Source organism: Gymnoscopelus braueri (assembly GCF_963280865.1).
Source record: "Gymnoscopelus braueri genome assembly, chromosome: 9".
Lineage (NCBI taxonomy): Eukaryota > Metazoa > Chordata > Actinopteri > Myctophiformes > Myctophidae > Gymnoscopelus > Gymnoscopelus braueri.
In genome coordinates, this window is record NC_137610.1 from 7,900,138 (window position 1) to 7,920,100 (window position 19,963).

A 19,963-nucleotide genomic window follows, 5' to 3' on the forward strand; every position below is an offset into this window, starting at 1 on the left:
TTAATTCCAAACGTATAAAGTTTATTCCACACAAGAAAATATAACCATTTTAGGCTGAAAATAACAAGTGCAACAAATGCATACTGCTGGTAGAAATTGACATCAAAACGTTAATATTTAGCTAGTGTACAATATATATTTGTTTTCTCTGAATAAGGCATTTGTAGCAAAGCATCTGCTACCATATTATAAGTGCTTGTGAAGTATACACTTATAGATACATTCTAGTTCCATCTGACCCTTTCGACAAAGCAGTTCAGAGAAAAATAACCATTTATTTTCTAGAGCTAACACTGAAAACTATCATGTTTGGGAATGGGATCTAAAAAGCTACTATGACTAATGCAGTGGTGCACAAATCATTATATTTTTTTGTCAGCATTTGATTGAAGGTGTAAAGCTTTTGTCAGTGTTATTGAACTCTTGATACCAGATCAAATAATTCACTCAAACTTGATGCCCTGGGCCAGGGGAAGGTCCTTGCTGTAGTTGATTGTACAAGTTGACCGCCTCATATATTGCTTCCAAGAGTCACTGCCGGACTCCCTTCCACCTCCTGTGTGTTTCTCCCCACCGAAGGCCCCTCCAATTTCAGCACCAGCAGTAGGAATGTTGACATTCACAATGCCGCAGTCCGACCCCTTCGGGCCCAACCAGCGGAAAACTCGACCCAAATCTTTGGTGAAGATGCTGCTCGACAGGCCCTGTTTGACCTCGTTGTTCCAGGCAAAGGCCTCCTCTTCCGTGTTGAACTTGAGAACGTAAAGGATGGGAACAAAGGTCTCGGTGTGGACGATGGGAGCGTTGTGAGCCAGTCCTGTGATGATAGTGGGCTCCACGTAGTTTCCGGGGCGATCCATAACCTTGCCTCCACACACCACCGTACCGCCCTGTTGCTTGGCCTGCTCAATAGCAGCCAGGTACTGCTCGACCGCTTGCTTGGTATGAAGAGGCCCATAGAGGGTGGTGGGATCCCAAGGGTCGCCGATGCGGATTTGTTTGTAGGCCTTAGCGATCCTCTCCACCACTGCATCATGAAGGCTTTCGGGCAGCATTAGCCTCCTGGTGGTTGTGCAGCGTTGGCCAGCTGTTCCCACAGAAGCAAAGACAGCTCCGGGCACCACCAGATCCAGATCGGCATCCTCAAAGACAATGATGGCATTGTTCCCACCGAGTTCAAGCAACTGACGACCAAATCGTTCTTGCACCGTCATGGCCACCATCTTTCCCACGTGAGTGCTGCCAGTGAATGACACCAGATCCACGCGCTCATCCTTTGCCATGGCGCTGCCGATGTCGGCCCCTCCGCACGTCATGGCGCAGATGGCACCGGGCAGGTTGTTCCGCTCCAGCACCTCGGCTACAATTTTGGTGACAGCGACAGTGGTGAGAGGGGTGGTGGGGGCTCCTTTCCACAGACAGACATTACCGCAGATGAGAGCGATGGATTGGTTCCAGCCATACACAGCGACAGGAAAGTTGAAGGCTGTGATGATGCCCACTAGACCCACTGGATTCCACTGCTCAATGAGGGCATGGCCCGGCCTTTCTGAAGGGAGGATGGGCCCACCGATCATCCTGGACAAGCCAACGGCATAATCACAGACGTCAACATATTCTTGCACTTCTCCCACTCCCTCTACGTAGATCTTGCCCATTTCCAGCGACACCAAGCTTCCCAGGACCTTGATCTTGCCCCTAAGTGCATCGCCGATCTGTCTCACGATCTCCCCTCTTTTAGGGGCTGGAATATCGGCCCACAGTTTCCAGGCTTCCTTAGATTTCTGTATAGTTTCTTCGTATTCTGCCATGGTTGCCTGGCGTACTCTGGCAATGGGCTCATTGTTGGCTGGGCAGTACGACGTGATGACCTTGAAGACAAAAACACCAGTTAGAAACAATATTCCACCCCTAGAAAGTTTAGAAACCAACTTTATAACATGGGGTGTAGAATTCAGTGGATCATAATGTGACAAAAGCATTGGGCGTAAAACAAAAAACAAAACAATTTGTTATGCATGTTACTTGATGGTGACAACATGTGTTTAAGTCTTTTGTTTACCAGCTATTGTAAACACGGATATAGAAGAGCACGCATTTATTGTTTTACAAGTCAGAGCCATGTCCAATAGACTATTGGACAAAATGCAAACCATTATTATGGATATTAAAAGTTATATAACTAATAATATGGTGGTTTGCATTTTATTATTAATAATCATGATGACGTTAAATGGCAGCTGTCACGGTTAATCACAAGTTTAACGTTGTCATTTAGGGAATATTTATGAACTGAAGAGAACAGTATTGATTAGCCACGTCGTTTGACAGCACTAGCCATGTGTTGGCAGCTAAGCTAGTCGTGCAAAAAAAATAAAATGATAATAAACTAACTTATTGCATTGCCCAATGCCACAATCTAAGAAGCGGACATATAAACGAAATGTGCCAAACAATCAAATAAAATCTGTTAGGTTTCAACAGTGCATTACATGTGATGGCATTTGCATAATGTGTCTTTGCAAGTGCAACCACCCTTGCTTGGCTACATTTAGCTTTAGCTATATTTGGAAAGTTGAACTCAAAAGCTAAAGAAGCTAATCTCGTTGCTCTGCTGCTCACCTCGCCTTTTCCTCCCCACGTCCCGTTGTAAACACCGTCGTTCTCCTCGCCCAGGCCCAGCTCTTTGAGCCAGGCGTACTTGGGCTGGTTGATGAGGAGTGTAGAAGACATGGCTGCAGACTGCAAGGAGCGGAAAGAGAGAACTTTCGTCCGGTGTAATGAAGTGGTTAAGACGAGGAGGCGCTGCATAGCTAGTGGACACACCGGGGGTGCAATGGGTGCAATAAACCACTAGCTTTAAGGGGACGCCAGGCAACACTACCGCGGTGTTGCCAGATTCTGTGAGAGAAATAAGCAACCAGGTCTATGAAAACACGCCAAAAAGAAGCAACTTGGCAGTTTGCAAACTTGGCACAACATATTTTCAGATGGTAATGGTCTGTGGACATTGATTGATTGATGTGGTTTATTTAGTAAGACATGAGAATAGTACATAACAGTACATGGAAGTACAAATTCACAATACAAGGTCTACTAAACTGGAACTCTCATTAAGCACTGAGCTTGTTTAAGATGAGAACCCCATGCACACAAATCATGATGAAGTATAAGAGGCAGATAGATATACACACTACTGTACAGAATGTCATACAATCAGCTTTCAGGTTACTGGTATGAAGAGAGAAAAAAAAATATATATATATATACAAAAGAGGAAAATGAAGGAGGGGGGGTAGGGGGGGGTAGGTTAAGACTTAGACAGGGGCCATTTTCGAATTGCAGCCTCCTGAAGGTGTATCTTTAGGGCAGTTTTGAAAGTGAGTAGGGTTTTACACTCCTTACTCCTTTTGGTAGGGCATTCCACATTTTTGATGAATAGCATGAGAACGAGTTCATTCCCTTAGTTGAGACAAATCTGGGTTGAACATGATTTGTGGAGCTGCCTCTGGTGTTATGATCATGGACTGCATTAACATTTTGGAAGTATTTTGACAAATGTCATCCTAATGTTGTGGTGTATCTTGAAGACCAGGCCCATAGCAAGTTGCTGTCCTCAACCCTAAGCCATCCAATCCTAGCAAAATGAGCAGGGGTTTGATGGGTTCTGTGATTGAGGCCAAGTAGCCTTACAAGTTTGTTTTGGGATGTTTGGAGCCTTGTTTTTAAGGCCTTGGAGGTGTTGTGATACCATGAAGTGCATGCATAATCATAATGACCTTGAATGAGGGCCCCTGCAAGAATTTTCAGAGTATTCTTACTGACTAGACGATCAATCCTCCACAAAAAGCGTGTTGTTTGACAAATACATCTTCATTTGACATTAAAAGGTTTGAGAACCACTGGTTTAAACAACATTGGGGAACACGCCCAAATAAATAACTGCACTTTAGAAACAGACAAGCCCAAAAAAATGCAACCCTCAACTACTTACTAACTACTACTTACAAACAAGCAACTTTACCCTCAGAACAGCAAGCCCAAAGTCGCTTATAATAAGCAGACATGGCAACCCGGCACTACCGCATGACGTTCTGACAGGCGATTGGTCCATGAGGTACACCTCCTTCTGAAGCTGTCGTACCACGTGGCGTCCTTCTAGATGATTGGTCCATTCTGGGCACCTCCTCAAGAACACGTTTACTACTTGTGATGTGACTTCTGGCTACCACCCCGACCAGATTTACATTCATTCATTGATGCATGATATATTTAAACCCTTTGTTAAAATGTGAGGCATCAACACTAATCCACTTTGGGGAAGAAAAAAATAAAAAACAACGTACGAATTGTGATGACGTTTTAATTAGAGTCTATTACCAAGAAAGCATTGGCATCTAAAATACTTGAAATTAATATATATTTTTGGGTGTTATACAACAACACGTGTTGGGTTGTGTTATGCTCCAAAACGTTTTCATCTTTTATAAATAGCTAACTGTTGATGATACACCTATCTATAACAATCTTCATTTTGCATCCCTTCTAGTTTCCTAGTTTATTGATTTTTTCGCTCTTTAATTCTTTTGTCATTGTATTTGTTTATATGACATATCTACTTTGGTATGGGAACAGCATTGTATCATGTATAACTGTATGCCCTCTTTGTTTTGATAACCCAACATCAAAACAAGTTGTTTAGTTGCCGAGGTAAACGGATTAAATATAATAGTATATTATGAACGACAAGACCATTGATTCACTACACACTCAGTTCAGTCAAGTATGGGAAACTGACAACTGTCAGTAAAGGTGGTTACACAAACACACCGGCGAATATGCGAATATACGCAAAATTCGGACTCGTTCCGAATAATTAAAAGACGCTTTTTTCGCTCCGCGAAACTGGTGTGAAAGCTTGCATTGACTTTATAAGGTTTTAAAAAAAAACGTAATATTCGCATGAAAAAAATCGCCCCGGTGTGTAAGGACCTTTAGAGGCAGTATGCACCTTTACGTGTTGATTTGCAATTCGCAAGAACGCAGAAGAAGCAGTGTTGCCATGTCTGCTTATTATAAGCGGCTTGTTTTTCTGTAAAGTTGCTTGTAAATATTGGTAGTTGCGTTGCGGGTTGCTGTTTTTTTTAGCTTGTTTCTAAAGTGTAGTTATTTTGTATATTATATTTAAAACAAAACAGTCCTCAAACATTTGCAGGTCAAGGACGCCCCTAATATCTCTATCCGCAGACCCCCATCTGAAGTTTTTCCCCCCAAAATATATTCCAAATATGATTTAACTTTTTATTTTCAAGATATTTTTGGAAATAGAAGATCCCCAAGCTCACACTTGTAGATTGGCCATTTTCAAATAGCCAATGTACAGTACAGTACAGGTTTAAAGTGCTCATGTAGCTTTGTTTTAATAGACCTAGCAGCTTATTACTCTCACAAAATCTGGCAACGGTGAGAAGAAGACCAAACGGAAGCGGAAACGTTTTCAACCAATCAAAACATTGGCATCTTTATTCTGTCTGAGGCTCAATCTCAATGCTTCACAATCACAAACCTTATGTTTACAAACGTTATAAATCACTGAAACGGGTTATAGGGACACCTTTCACGCTGACACTTTATATGAACAGTTTATTAACAGCCTGAGTGGATAATAGTACCAAAAAGAACGAATAGCAGAACGTGCCGACTGTGTGTTTACCAGTGGTTTGTTTACCGTGTGTTTACCAGTGGTGAGCTGCTACTGTTGCTGGAGAAGATGGACAGTGAGTTCCAGAGAGATGGAAGAGTCCTGGATCTGACTGATGACGCCTGGAGAGAAGACAGGCTGCCTTATGAAGATGTCACCATACCTTTGGTCAGTGTGGTGGTCGTAGAAAAAGTACTCACATTGTACTTAAGTAAAAGCATCAATACTGCCCTGTAGAGATACTCGGTTACAAGTAAAAGTCCCGGAATTCTAAATGTACTTGAGTTAGTAAGTTTTCGAATGTATAGAAATTCCTTTGAAAATAGCAGATCTACAAGCTCAAATGCAAAGCATTGTGAGCTTGTAGATCTGCTATTTTCAAATGGCCAAAATGTATATAGGGCTGAAGTGGTTAATAATGTATGTTTTGTAATAATCAAAATATACAAACTAAGTAACTAATAGTAACTAAAGTTTTCAAATAATTGTAGGGGAGTAAAAGAACAATAGTTGCCTCTTGAGATGCAGTGGAGTAGAAGTAAAAGTATTGAAAACTGGAAATACTCCAGTAAAGTAAAAACAATACCTCAAAATTGTACTCAAGTACAGTACTTGAGTAAATGTACTTAGTTACTTTACACCACCTTGGTTGGTTGTTTTGTTATGGTAGCCATAGGTTCACACCGCATGTCAGTCAGAGTGGTCCTGGTTTGGATACAGGTTAGGCGGGCACTAGCCTAGGCAGTAGGCACCTAGGTGTAAAATTGTCTGTTTAGTCCAAAATATTTGGAAGTATTGTAAAGTAAACATGATGTGAACATGCACGGTACATCATTATCAGACTTAAATGTATCCTTCAACTTCTTGTTTATGCCCCAAAATGACTGGATAGTGGATATACAGGTTTCATAACAATTGTAGAAATATTAGACCTTAGTTGTCGAATGTTTAAGCAGGTTCTAATCATGTATACTTTACTTTACCTACAAACATTTTCCAAATATATATATTTTTTTAACGTTTTGGACAACATAGCCAATTTAACACTGAGGTGCCCACTCTTCATTGGTGCCCACCTATCCAAGCTTTTGATGTTTGTTTGTCAAAGAAAAGCTCTCATTTATTGTTATATTCCCACTACGGTCAAAGGACAAAAATATATACAGAAGGCACTTCAAGTTTATTGTCACATCACAATTTTACCAGTGTAAAAAAGTTTGTGTAATTCTTTTTTGACAAGCTCCCAACACTTTACAGATTCAAAAACAGTCTAGTAGAGAATAGAGAAAGAACCATGCTGAGCACAATGTCAGCATGGTTTATCACAGAATATCACATCGTCTCTTGTGTAAGCAGAAGAAAATGCACATTTAATATTTAAGCCAGCTCCTTGAATAAAAAACAACAATAATGATTGAAGCTCCAGTGCACAAAACAGTAAAGGCATTGCAGAAGCCAGGATCACAGATGGTTCCTGGCTTTTTAGCTCCCTATAGTTTTATGATGTTGGGCTTGGAATTGTAAGCCCTTTCCACCACTGATTTATGTGAATGAAGGGCCAAATTTCTTGTCAAAAATAAGATTTCACTTGTGTACGAATAGATAACAGCATGAGCTGGTTGCTGCTAAAAAAGCGGTATGAATATCTGCCACACCCTGCCGTGTTATTGGACACTAAATTTATCTGGCCTTTCTAGCTGGAGACAAAATATCTGACTTACAATCCTATTGTAGCTCTGCCCCCCTCCCACAACTTGAAGTTAAATGGAGTTGAGTTTGTGCTCCTGTTGGACTAATGGCATTCCCTCTTCTCTTTTTCAGAGTGAGCTGCCTGAAGCTGAGCAGGATAATGGTGGATCAACAGAGTCTGTGAAAGAACAAGAGATGAAGTGGACTGACCTGGCCTTGCAAAGTCTTCATGAAAACACACCAAACACAGGAACCTAAAGGCTGTACTGTAGTAATGACTGTGGTACCGATATTCTACACCTTCTCCCCCACTCCCTCTGCACTGACTTTGGATATCAATAAAGCTACAAGCTCACAAGTAAAGATCTACAAGATCACAATAAGACGCAGATGCAACACGTGAGCTTGTAGATTTAGCTATTTCCTTTTATACAGGTATAAAACAGGCTTAATTTCACTTGCGAGAGGACAGAGCTCTTGATAAATGACAAGTAGTAGGTTACAGCTTAATACAAAGGTGGTAAATGTATCTTGACGATAGCTATGTCTTGTAAACTTGGAAATGTTAATGTTGGCATAGTCATTTTATATTTGAGTCATGGCTGCATCTGAAAGTCTTTTTACATTGGTTATTTGTTGCCAAAAGAATCAATACAATTAGTAAATGCTATGCTTTGAGTTGGGGATTTAACAAGCCATCATTTGAGAGACTGATAAACAGAACTTGGAAGCTGCATTCTGAAGTCATTTGATGGTGAAAAACGTTTCTATTCTTTTGTATACACAGTTTTGTTTTGGTAAGACCATATCAACACTGAAGAGTTTTACAACAGATGTTGACTTGATGGCACCAAATCCTATGCTGGAAGTCTGTCTAAATTCATATTTGGTTCTACTCACCAATATAAGACCAAATAAAAGGTGTTTCTCAGATACATACTTGTAACTTGTGAGGGCACCCATGACTGTCACCTGGGTGTCAAACATGAATGTGTGGCTATAGATCGATATTTAATGATCCAAATTGACCCCCTTGAGCATGACTAAATAAATGATCATATTTATAATGAAGAAACACCAACTGTGTGGTTATTGTAATTTGCATCCATGTTCTTGGGAGTTGTTTTTTTTCAGTTGCGTCACTGCAGCTTCCCCTCTGCCATGAGCTTGGACATGTGGTCACGTGGTCCCTTCCCCAGGAGGACAGAGGGATGGCGGTATGAGCCCGCCAGACGATCCCAGAGTGTGAAGTATTGCCCATAATTGTAGTTGAAGTATAGATGGTGGTCCACGTGGTGGGCGGCGCCATTGATGACCTCTATGAGAGGACCAGGGATGCAGTAGTCTCCGTCATGTATGGAAATGGTCCAGATATTGACGAACACAAAGAGGGAAAGGTAAACCACCTTTGTGGAGTAGGAGGAAGCCATTGACAGGTTCAGAATATGAAACACAAAATGCTCAGAATATCCAACTGAGAAATGATTTGTTAGAAGACACTTTTAGCCACAGCTTGTGGATTTTTATGCAACAGACTTGGTTCTAATATTAAATGCAACAAAGAACAAGCACCTTGTGAAGTGGGAAGAGGAAAGGGTAAACATGGTAGGGTAGGCTGTTCAGGAAACCATCGACTGGATGGAAGGCATGACTGGCAAATGGCGTGGGGATCTTGAATATATGGTGCTGTTTATGCAAGTGCTGGGGGTAGTACAAGAGATGTTCATTATTGTGAAATTCACACACAAACTTACCTTTAAAACTTTTGTCTGTCAACGATTGACAGATCAGTGAACTGACTCTTAAGACCATATGAGCAATTACTTGACAACGAGCAGGCAGCACTTCAAGCAGCAACATTTAGTTTGTTTATTTTGACTTCCACTATGACTTATTTACAAAGATGATTGTTTCACATGCAGCCAAAAGAGTTTCAAGACATCCTTTGAATGTTTTAAACTCACCTTATAAATGCTCTTATGATGCATGCACCGGTGTATCCAGTAAATACACATGTCAGTAAAAAACAGGATGCCAGCCATGCTTAGGAGCACCCCTGGCCAGCCTGAAACAACAACAATAAAATGAATTAACTTTCAATTAACTCTTCCAAAATAACACACTGAAAAACTTTGGTCATGACACACTTATCAGTATCATAAGGATAGATGCTCTATCATCATGTATGCAGTTTCTATTTACATTCGGAATTGATTTAGTTGAGAGTCAATTCAACCCAACTTTGGTTTGAGAGCTGGTGAAGATAGTGTACTCTTACCCGTAGGAGATTCACTGACATCGTTATAAAGTTTGCTGTATCCCCGGATCTCAGTGAAGAATAAAGCCACAGTCGGTAAGCTCATCCAGAAGAGAGAGGCTGTGGCTAATGTGATCTCCCTTCGTACTTGGTTCTGTCATTGCAGTAAAGAGAGATTTTACAGTTTCTAATTTTTGCAAGCTGACAACTACAGTAACTACAAATCATTACAATAGTAAACTGTCAATGTTGCTGTTTTATAGCCAGCCATGTCGGATCCTGTGGTAATGGATCAGATATGTTCCTGTTTTGCAGGATTTTTTTCATACAGTATGTTAATGCCAGTATGTAAAATGGTATACTTCGTTGTATGGTTGTAAGGAAATAGCTGATTGTGAGCCTGTAGATATATTATTGTCCCTATTTTATTAAAGTCTTGCCAATCCCAAAATACATGCCCAAAATTGGGATGTTTTTTCATTTCCTGCAAAGTAACAGTTTTGGACATAGGAGTTTTCTGCCTGATATGAACAAAGAGACACTTTTTGGTTTGGTTTCATGCCTACCTCACAGTTCAAAGTGTTTTTCTCTGGTTTGTAGTACAAAGAATTGTCAAAGATATATTGCTGTGTACAGACTGGAGTCTGGGGGCACTGAATAACATTAAGCCAGGAGGCCACTGACTTTATGTACTAGGTTTATCACGTCTGTTAAGTTAGATATTCTGGTAGACGGTCATAGTTTAACTTTAAAAAAAATACGATATACTGTACAGACGAATAGTTAGGCTAAGTCTGATTCTGGGTCAGTAATTCTACCCAAGTAAATATAATTTATTGTGTTCTTTGCGTTCAGTCATATTTACTGATGTTTTAATGGCCTATAAATAGTGATTACAGCGCTGGTTTCATTATCATTGAAAATACCTACCTCGACAAACTGTGGATGTTTCATGAGTTTATGGTCAAATATTAAGTAAAAACTGAGGGAAGCGAAGCCAAGGTAAATGAGTTCTGCTCCCAGGTTAGTGACAACCAGCAGGCTGATCATTTGACGTAGTGCCCCATCTTCAGGCCATGAAGCTGGGTACACATATGGGGTGAGGACGTAATAGTCGGCAACATTAAGTACATGATCCATGGTTGAATCTGTAAAATGGACAATGAGAGACCCATTATGCTTTGCCTTTTATCCAATCTGTATACAGGAACACAAACTAAATATATGCTATAGCCAATTTGTGCACAAAAGACTTAACATTAGAGATACATAAGAGAGCTTAGGATACATCATGTAGAAACCGCTAAACTAAATATGCAAAGATTAGGATTGTTGGACATATCGGTAAGTAGGGAGACTGGGGTCAAAAGTAACAGGGGGCAAATGTAACACACTCAATAATTCTAATCAGAAACAAGCTAGAGGGATGAGACTTCTTCTGCACATGCTCAGTAGTGTCCTCTCTCTGCCTATGGAAGGGTAGAATGATCATTTAATGTCAGCAGAAGTTGTCAACAAAAACAGATTTTTAGGTGTAAACGTACATTTTTGAATGTACAGTATTTTCCTTCTGCTTTCTAAAGTTTAAATAACAGCTAATTTAAACTTAGATGAATTGTATCTCTATGTTATTGGTCACAAATTAACGTTAGCAGCCTATGATAATCTAGGTGTTTCTAGCTACAATATGGGATTTCATCATGGCTGCCCGATCGGGGACAATTGCCCCCGTCACGGGGGCAATTGTAGCACTCTGACTTATTGCATTAAGTAATGTTTTAGTCTTGTCCAATACTAGTGAAAGCTTATAAATGGTATTATTAATTAGGGCACACATATATGTTTCTTAATATAACAAAAGATGACTTGTATATTTCAAGTATTCTGTGAATTATGAAGGAAACTGTAAATAGTGTTACTTTTGACCCCAGTCTCCCTAACGCTACTCAACACTTTTGGCCTTTATGGAGAAAAGTTTTATCAATGCACCCTCCATTACCAGCTATTATTATGGTCAGGCCTACATGTTCAACCAAAGCTGTCTTGTTTGTTTTTGATGGCAACAGTCAAACATAGTAAGTGGTACTGTACAAATGTCTTTTGATATCTTATCTTATCTTATGTTGTGCAAGCCACAAAATACGTAATTCCACATTAGTTTTAACTTTTTGCAACATTATTTTGAGTGCAGCACAAAGAATACAAAGCATGCCAAAAAAAAACAGTTAAAGTTGAGAGTGCACCAGACTTTAGGGTTATAAAAGCCATGCAATGTATTGATGGACTAATTCAGTTACAGCATGTTACAACCAAAACTAAACGTGTTAGCAAGACACAAATATGGTGATCCTGCAGTAGACTACATAATGTTTGAGTAGGCCTATACACAAACCCTTCCTGTCATTCTAATGACTGTAATTAAATGCAGTAAAACTTTTAATGCAGAAATACGTTTTACTCTTGTGAAATGTACTGGAATTGTCTGCCCCCTGGAGGTAATATGATAACTATAATGTAGGCCATGGTTAAATGTCATTGTGGGCACTTTCCTTTTGACATTTAGCATGTATGTAGCACTTTTGTTTAGCCTTTGCCCATCACTATTCTTTCTATTCATGCACCTATCAAGACAGAGCTTAAATCTTTTAATTCAGCAGCAGGTTCCTGGTTGATATAATGGAGCTTATGATGACATTATGCTTAAGAAAAAACATTAAAAAAAAAAACATTTCACATGGTCAAGCAGTAACAGGTGAAGGTGAATATTCAACACACAAAAAAATACACATCCCAGCAAATGCTTTCCCTCGTATGTATCAATCAATCATTTTGGTTTCAGTATCTTAGATGCAACTATTATTTCACAGAATCATTTAAAGATTGTTATAGGGACATACTGAAAACAAGTCATGCTAAACTTGCCTGTGCAATGACTAATGCCAGATGTCTGAGTCATGCTCATGCATGAACATGCATTACCGGTAGTTCCATAGGAAGTAAAAAAAATAAAAAGAGCATGAACACGCTGACCATGATTTGTGGAAGAAAACACGTGACTCGTCATTTAACCAGTCACATCCACATGACCCTCCATGTGCCATAGTTGCTTTGTGATGGTGTCTATGCCCCTGGTCCTAGTCTCATACATTTGTAATGAATTTACTGCCATGGTATGGTATTTGGACACAATGGGTATTGCATAACTGGGTGGGGCATGCATTTCCAACTTGCATCGTACCCAACTTGCATCGTTCCTGAGTTAAGTAATAATAATAATAATTATTATTATTATTACATTAATTTGTAAAGAATTGAATATCTATTATGTTTTCGAATGAAAGTCTTTGCTGTTATTGCGATATACAGTAAAATAACATTAACAGGACAAAAGAAAGTTGAAGATTGTTTTGGTGGAAAGCACACACTTCCAAAACTCATGTGAAGATTGTGTATGTTATTTCATGGTACTAAACATGGTAATTGTATAACTTTATCAATTAAAAAAAAATTAAATGTCTATTTTGATTTCTTCTATCAACGATCGAACACGTTGTAGAGCTATAGTATATGATCTGCAACCTCATCTGCCGGTCCAGTACAATAATTCAAACTATTTTTAAGTCACAAGTCTAGACATAGGATTCAGTTGCTGTACTAAGTTATTTTTGCTGGCCTAGGATCGAATTCTGCTGCTACTACTACTACTCAGTACTCACACACACACACACACACACACACACACACACACACACACACACACACACACACATACACACACATACACATACACATACACATACACACACACATACACACACACACACACATACACACACACACACACACACACACACACACACACACACACACACACACACACACACACACACACACACACACACACATGAAGCAAACGTAAATCCCTGCATTGCATTGTATACCCTTACCATAAATTACCAGATAACTTGAGGACGGATGGGCAGATTTTCATGAAATTCATTGGCTCGCCTGAAGAGATGACTAACTTCTGGGGTCAAAAGTTCAAACAAGGTCACAATAAATGTCAACGGCGAATGGAAGAATTAGAAAAGGCTATGGAATGTTTTTCCTTAGACAAATCAACTGGATATATGAGATAATCTTTACAGACACTTTTTAAATTCTTTAAAAACTTTTACCATATTAAGGCAGAGTATTGAAAACTATAGGTTATTCCACTTCCACACACTATGAAGCAAGGAATCATCCCTCTTATTCCTAAATCTGGAAAAGATCTAAATATGCTAATCTAAGACCCATACATTTGACAGAAGATTAAAAACTGGTATTAGTCAAATAAAATTAGACACACAATGGGGATATATAAAAGAGCATCCATTCACAAGAACATATGTCTAGTACTTGATTTATAATTATTTAATTCAGGATGAGGACTTTATTTATGTATTTTTGTATTATTAAGCATTTGATGTGATAGAGCATGGCGATAGGCAGTGGTGTAAAGTAACTAAGTACATTAACTCAAGTACTGTACTTAAGTAAAATATTGAGATATTTTTACTTTACTGGAGTATTTCCATTTTTCAGTACTTTTACTTCTACTCCATTACAGCTCAAAGGCAAATATTGTACTTTTACTCCACTACAATTATTTGAAAACTTTAGTAACTAGTTACTTTGTAGATTTAGATGATTATTATTACAAAACATACATAGCGACGGACTGGCCGTTTGACACAGCGGGCATATGCCCAGTGGGCCGCCCAGTAATGGGCCGGTGCCATCACGTTATGATTTTAAAAGAATCATATCGTGTGCCCTAGAAGACAGCACTATGCCCTAGAAGACAGCACTATGCCCTAGAAGACAGCACTAAAGACCGTGGCACTTTTTTAGAGCTCGTTCTTCTTCTCCTGGGAAAGTATGATGTGATCCTGAAACCATCTCACTAATTGCATTGAGCAGAGCACAGCACATCATCAGTCTGGGGCAAAAGACAGAGGTTCCCTCGTCACACTTAAAAAACAACAGTCAATTCTGTCACTGTCATAGATACAGTTAAGCAACTGATTCAAGAATCAATTTCCAGTGATGCTGGGATGTTCTCAGTCCAAATTGACACAACACAGGACATCACCTCTCAGGATCAATGCTCAGTTATTCTGAGATATGCAACTACTGTTGTTAAAGAGAGGCCTATTGCACTGGTCAAGTGCAAGGAGTCTAACTGGACAGTACTTTGTCGATATGCTGACAGAGGTCATCGCCAAGCTGAAATTGGACATGACCAAGTGTATAGGAAGTGCGACAGATGGAGCATCTAATATGCAAGGTCAATACAAAGGCTTCTCTACCCTGTTGTCCACACAGTCCCCAGATAAGGCACATGTATGGTGATATGCACATGTCCTGAATCTGGTGCTGGCCGACACAGCCCAGACAGTCATTGAAAGTGTCTCACTGTTTGCTCTCCTCAATGACATTGCAGTGTTCATCAGAGAATCATACAGAAGGATACGTGGGAGAATGAAAGCCAGGACAAGCGACACAGACGGCTTTCAGCACGAGGCCCTGAAGAAGGTTTTTGGTTTCTTTGCCAAACCTGAAAGTGGTCTCTTCATTGATGTGCTGCTCACATTGTCATACAGCCATACAGGAACAGGCAACCATGGAGACGACAGTCGGGGTCAAAGCAAGTCCCTGCTCAGGTATGAGACCATCCTGACAGCACAGGTATTCCTGCGAATATTTGAGGAAACGTCGGCGCTGTCAAAGCATCTGCAGACAAAAGGGATGGACATCCTCTTGGCCCATAGAATGGTTCTGACAACACAGGACAAGTTGAAAGAGATGGCAAGAGACTACAAGACAGTCAAGGCAGCTGCAGACACATTTGTGGGATGGGCAAATAAGACATTGCAAGAGCAGGATAAAGAACCTGAATTTGAAGTGGAGGCCGCACTGCCGGAGAAAAGGCAAAGAAAGAAAAAACTTGATCGTGATGAGACACTGTCTGATGCAGACCGAGCATATGAAGTCAATGTGCATAATCAACTAAATCAAGTGATGGACACAGGCAGCACTTGAGACCATCCACAGAAGGTTTCTGTCTCATGGTACCCTGTATGCTGACTTAGCAATTCTGGACCCCAGCAAATTCTCTAAGCTCAACAACAGTGCTCTTTCTCAGACTGCTCTCCAAGAGCTCAGCAAATGTTTGACAGCAGGGCAACAGAGGAGAACTTACAGAGTGAGCTGAAAACTTTAGCTGGACAGTGGGATAGACTTAAAGCTCCTCCGCTGGTTGAGTGCATGTCCAGAGCAGTGGAGGATATGGATCTGGTGAAGAGGAAGAGGTTGAAATAGTCAGCAAAAAATACACTTCCTGCCAAGACTGTCCACTCACTGTGCTGCTACCAGCTCCTCAAGGAGTTCAACCTCCTATCAGATGCATATCAGATGCATACCATATAATTGGCCTCGCATTTTCCACCACTGGGGCTCAGGCAGCAGAGTGAGAGAGAGTGGAAAAGAACAGTGTTACAGCTGGACTGGCAGGCTCCCTGCTGTGCAGCCTGTGCATGATGCTGGTTGCAGTGGTTGGTCATGCGCACGCACCAAATAGACATTCAATCTACAAGCCCACTGAAGCCTACAATGCATCACGATCTAACACGTTTAGAGCTTGCAGATCTGTTGTTAACAGGGCCATAAATCAGACAGTGGCAGAGTGTGCTGCGACGGGGGGGGCGTGTCAGGCCATAGGTTAACATCAGGTCAGACTCAGACAGAGACGACAGAGTGTGAAGGAGAAGAAGTAGGGTGACCACCCGTCCCGAAATTCGCGGGACAGTCCCGAAATTGGACCCTCTGTCCCGCGTCCCGCACAAGCAGGGCAATGTCCCGAAAATCAAAGTTATGGAAAAAAAAAAAAAAAAAGATTTTTATTTTATAAAAAAAAAAAAAATTCATTACATTTTTAAGTTAACTTGCAATACCCTCTTATATCTAATCCTAACCCTAAAACCAAAGTAAAGAAACCAAAAACTGGAAAAAAAACGAACCCAATCCGCCCAGAACCGCGAAAAAAACGAACCCAATCCGCCCAGAACCGCAAAAAAATTTCGCGCGCGCGCTTCGCGCGCGCGCGGGAGTGGTCCGCATGCACGCGCGCTGCGCGCGCGTGCATGCGTCCCGCGATGTCCCGCGAAACGGGTTAATCTGTCCCTCAATGGACCTGTCTGGAGGTGGTCACCCTAAGAAGAAGTGAGAAGATGGATGCTTATACGATCAAGAAAAAACTCCTAACAGGTGAATATACTGTGACTACTAAGGGGGGGAGGGGCTCTGTTAAGTATGTTAGACGATTAGAAGAATAGACAGAGTATTTAAAGCAGTGGTGGAAAAAGTAGGCTCAAATGTTTTTACTTAAGTAAAAGTATCAATAGGCCTACTGCAAGAAATACTCTGTTACAAGTAAAAGTACGGAATTCAAAATGTTAAAGTACCAAAAGTAGAAAGTAGGCTACTCGATGCAGAATGTCCCATTTCAAGTTTTCAAATGTTTTGAAAATAGCAGATCTACAAGGTCACAATGTTGTGAGCTTGTGAGCTTGTATCGCCACACATTGTGAGCTTGTAGATCGGCTATTTTCAAATGGCCGAAATGTATATAGGGTTGAAGTGGTTAATGTATGTTTTGTAATAATATCAAAATCTACAAAGTAACTAGTTACTAAAGTTTTCAAATAAATGTAGTGGAGTAAAAGTAGCTACACTATTTGGATCCGAGATGTACTGGAGTAGAAGTAAAAGTACTGGAAATTGGAAATACTCAAGTAAATTCCTCAAAATTGTACTTAATTACAATAAGTAAATGTTACCGCTGATTTAAAGCATAGAGCCGCGTCGCCTGCAGCGGCTCAAATTACACTGTCTGTGTCACTGTGAGTGACTTGGTCTCAGACAGTGAGAGCAGGGGGGGGACTCGGTCGAGAGAGGCAGAGAAATGCAGATGAAGAGATGATGCATGCATTGCAGAGTAAGGTGTGAACAAGACATGGATTTAACTTCATTTTATATGCAACTTTGCATTTTTGAGAACCCTACCTCACTCTGTCCATCACCGAGGTGGCCTGTGAACGGTCATTTTCCACCCTGATCGAAGTTCATTCAAAGCTTCTGAGAAGGTCCTTATGAACCTGTACACAGACACTGTGATTGACAGAGTTTCAGAGAACAGTTCAACGATGACAAAAATGCTCTTCTAATTGGGTAAGACCATTTGTGTGGTAGTAGTAATAATACATGAATATTATTATTATTATTATTATTATTATTATTACTATTATTATTATTATTATTATTATTATTATTATTATTATTATTATTATTATTATCATTATTATTTTTATTATTATTATTATTATTATTATTAGTAGTAGTAGTAATAGTAATAATAATATAGCCTGCCCTCTTGTGGCAACTATATTTGTATAGCACCTTTCATGACATGAAATTCAGCTCAAAGTGCTTTACAGAGCAAGAATACAGAAAAAGTACAACTAATTTAACAATAAAGCATAAAACAACATTAAAATAATTAGCAGTAGTAGTATTAGTAGTAGTAGTATTAATCAACCATCTCTGATTGAAGATAATGTGATGTGACTGAATATCTCATGCTCTCTCTCTCTCTCTCTCTCTCTCTCTCTCTCTCCCTCCCTCCCTCTCTTCTCTCTCCCTCCCTCTCCCTCTCTCTCTCTCTGTCTCTGTCTCTGTCTCTGTCTCTGTCTCTCTCTGTCTGACAGGACGCTGTCTCACAGGACTTCATTTGTTTGAGGAGTTGTTCTCCTCCTTGTCTTCAAGTCAAGGGCTTGGCAGTATTTCTGCATTCAGTGAGTATAAACAATGTCAAAGTCTGTTCTTTCGGGTGATGTTCCCATTTATTGAAACAAGTTGAATATTTACAAAACAGTTTAAAAGACCTATGGTTGAGCTGCCTGACACCATGTAAAGAGAAGGATCCTAAAGTGTACTGCACCTTTGTGGCCAGAGTGAGCTATATAAAGACACATTTAATACTCAAATTAATATGGCTCCTTGCCTCTGACAATTATACTATCCATGATTATACGATCTATCCAACACTCTTGGATAGACTGCCACACTTTATCTATCATTAACTAGATAATGCAGTGTGATCATTTGACTCAAGGCATTCTCTCTCTCTCTCTCTCTCTCTCTCTCTCTCTCTCTCTCTCTCTCTCTCTCTCTCTCTCTCTCTCTCTCTCTCTCTCTCTCTCTCTCTCTCTCTCTCTGGGGGGGCGGGGGGTGTTCCCCCTCCTGTTTATGAATCCTATGTTTAAAGCAGGCAGTTCATCAAGGGCCAGGCAGCATGTTATTTTACTCAGTGAGTATTGTAGTGACTTAAGACCTCTACACACTGTACGATATTTGACCCGATTTCACTATCGGGGATATTTTTTGGTGTTCGCCGACAAAACCACCGATCTCAGTTAAGATCGGGCATTCCTCAGTGAGGTGTTGATCACGCAGTGTGTAAGGTACTCCGAGAAGAAACACCCCGATAAAGTACGGTCGGCGAGGGGTTCCCGATAACTTTTAGATTTCAAACTTGTTGGATAATTGGGGCTATCGGCCCCGATCTACAGCCAATGAGAGCACATTACAGCCACGCACAGTGGCTAGTCCTCCCGCATAGAACCGCAATATTACCGTACAGACAGTCCAGTCCTGTATTAGTTAAACATGATAAACAGATTGATAGAGTGAGCGAGCCTGCTCGACGATGGGGCTGTTTATTATTAGAGAGGAATAGGGCTTGCAGACAGAGAGAGAGAGCTGTGTGTGTGTGTGTGTGTGTGTGTGTGTGTGTGTGTGTGTGTGTGTGTGTGTGTGTGTGTGTGTGTGTGTGTGTGTCGCACGTATGTATCTCTGAACACAGTATTGCCAGGTTTTGCGCGAGAAATAAGCAACCAGGTCTATGAAAACAAGCCCAACAAAAGCGACTATAGGCTGCATGAGCACTTTAAACCTATATACAAATAAAATAGCCGATCTACAAGCTCACAACGCGTCGCAGCTATTTTCAAAGAAAAAAAGCAACATTAAGAAATAAAGCCAAATAAGCAACTACACTTTGGAAATAAGCTAAAAAGAAACGCAACCACCAATATTTTTTACAAGCAACTGGCTTATAATAAGCGGACACGGCAACACTGCTTCTGATCTGAATTGCACCCTGGTTGACTTTTGAAACGTTTGTTTCAGAGAGGGAGAGAGAGAGAAATACA

The 19,963-nt window shown here is 40.4% G+C and overlaps 3 protein-coding genes across 3 annotated transcripts; 1 reads left to right on the forward strand and 2 right to left on the reverse strand.

Annotated features, from left to right (window-relative positions):
- Window positions 1–2,845, reverse strand: aldh7a1 (aldehyde dehydrogenase 7 family, member A1). The gene is made up of 2 exons (XM_080437014.1): window positions 2,623–2,845; window positions 1–1,871 (listed from the first exon to the last, which is right to left on the reverse strand). Exons 1-2 carry the CDS (start codon window positions 2,809–2,811, stop codon window positions 444–446), a joined length of 1,617 nt encoding a protein of 538 aa, XP_080293140.1. The 5' UTR covers window positions 2,812–2,845; the 3' UTR covers window positions 1–443.
- Window positions 2,846–5,514: 2,669 nt separating this feature from the next.
- Window positions 5,515–8,436, forward strand: anapc13 (anaphase promoting complex subunit 13). Its single transcript, XM_080437744.1, has 2 exons — window positions 5,515–5,869; window positions 7,523–8,436. The coding sequence occupies exons 1-2, from the start codon at window positions 5,771–5,773 to the stop codon at window positions 7,646–7,648; spliced, it is 225 nt and encodes a 74-aa protein (XP_080293870.1). The 5' UTR covers window positions 5,515–5,770; the 3' UTR covers window positions 7,649–8,436.
- Window positions 8,437–8,529: 93 nt separating this feature from the next.
- LOC308091853 (lathosterol oxidase-like) lies at window positions 8,530–10,790 on the reverse strand (the record flags this gene model as incomplete). The annotated part of the gene is made up of 5 exons (XM_080437589.1): window positions 10,578–10,790; window positions 9,669–9,801; window positions 9,355–9,455; window positions 8,963–9,091; window positions 8,530–8,796 (listed from the first exon to the last, which is right to left on the reverse strand). The coding sequence occupies exons 1-5, from the start codon at window positions 10,785–10,787 to the stop codon at window positions 8,530–8,532; spliced, it is 840 nt and encodes a 279-aa protein (XP_080293715.1). The 5' UTR covers window positions 10,788–10,790.
- Between the last annotated feature and the right edge of the window lie 9,173 nt (window positions 10,791–19,963).

Coding starts and splice junctions, on each gene's coding strand:
- anapc13 (XM_080437744.1), top strand. CDS start 5,771: ATGGACAGTGAGTTCCAGAGAGATGGAAGAGTCCTGGATCTGACTGAT. Junction 5,870..7,522: donor AAGATGTCACCATACCTTTG/GTCAGTGTGGTG, acceptor TCTCTTTTTCAG/AGTGAGCTGCCTGAAGCTGA.
- aldh7a1 (XM_080437014.1), bottom strand. CDS start 2,811: ATGCAGCGCCTCCTCGTCTTAACCACTTCATTACACCGGACGAAAGTT. Junction 1,872..2,622: donor CGTGGGGAGGAAAAGGCGAG/GTGAGCAGCAGA, acceptor TTTGTCTTCAAG/GTCATCACGTCGTACTGCCC.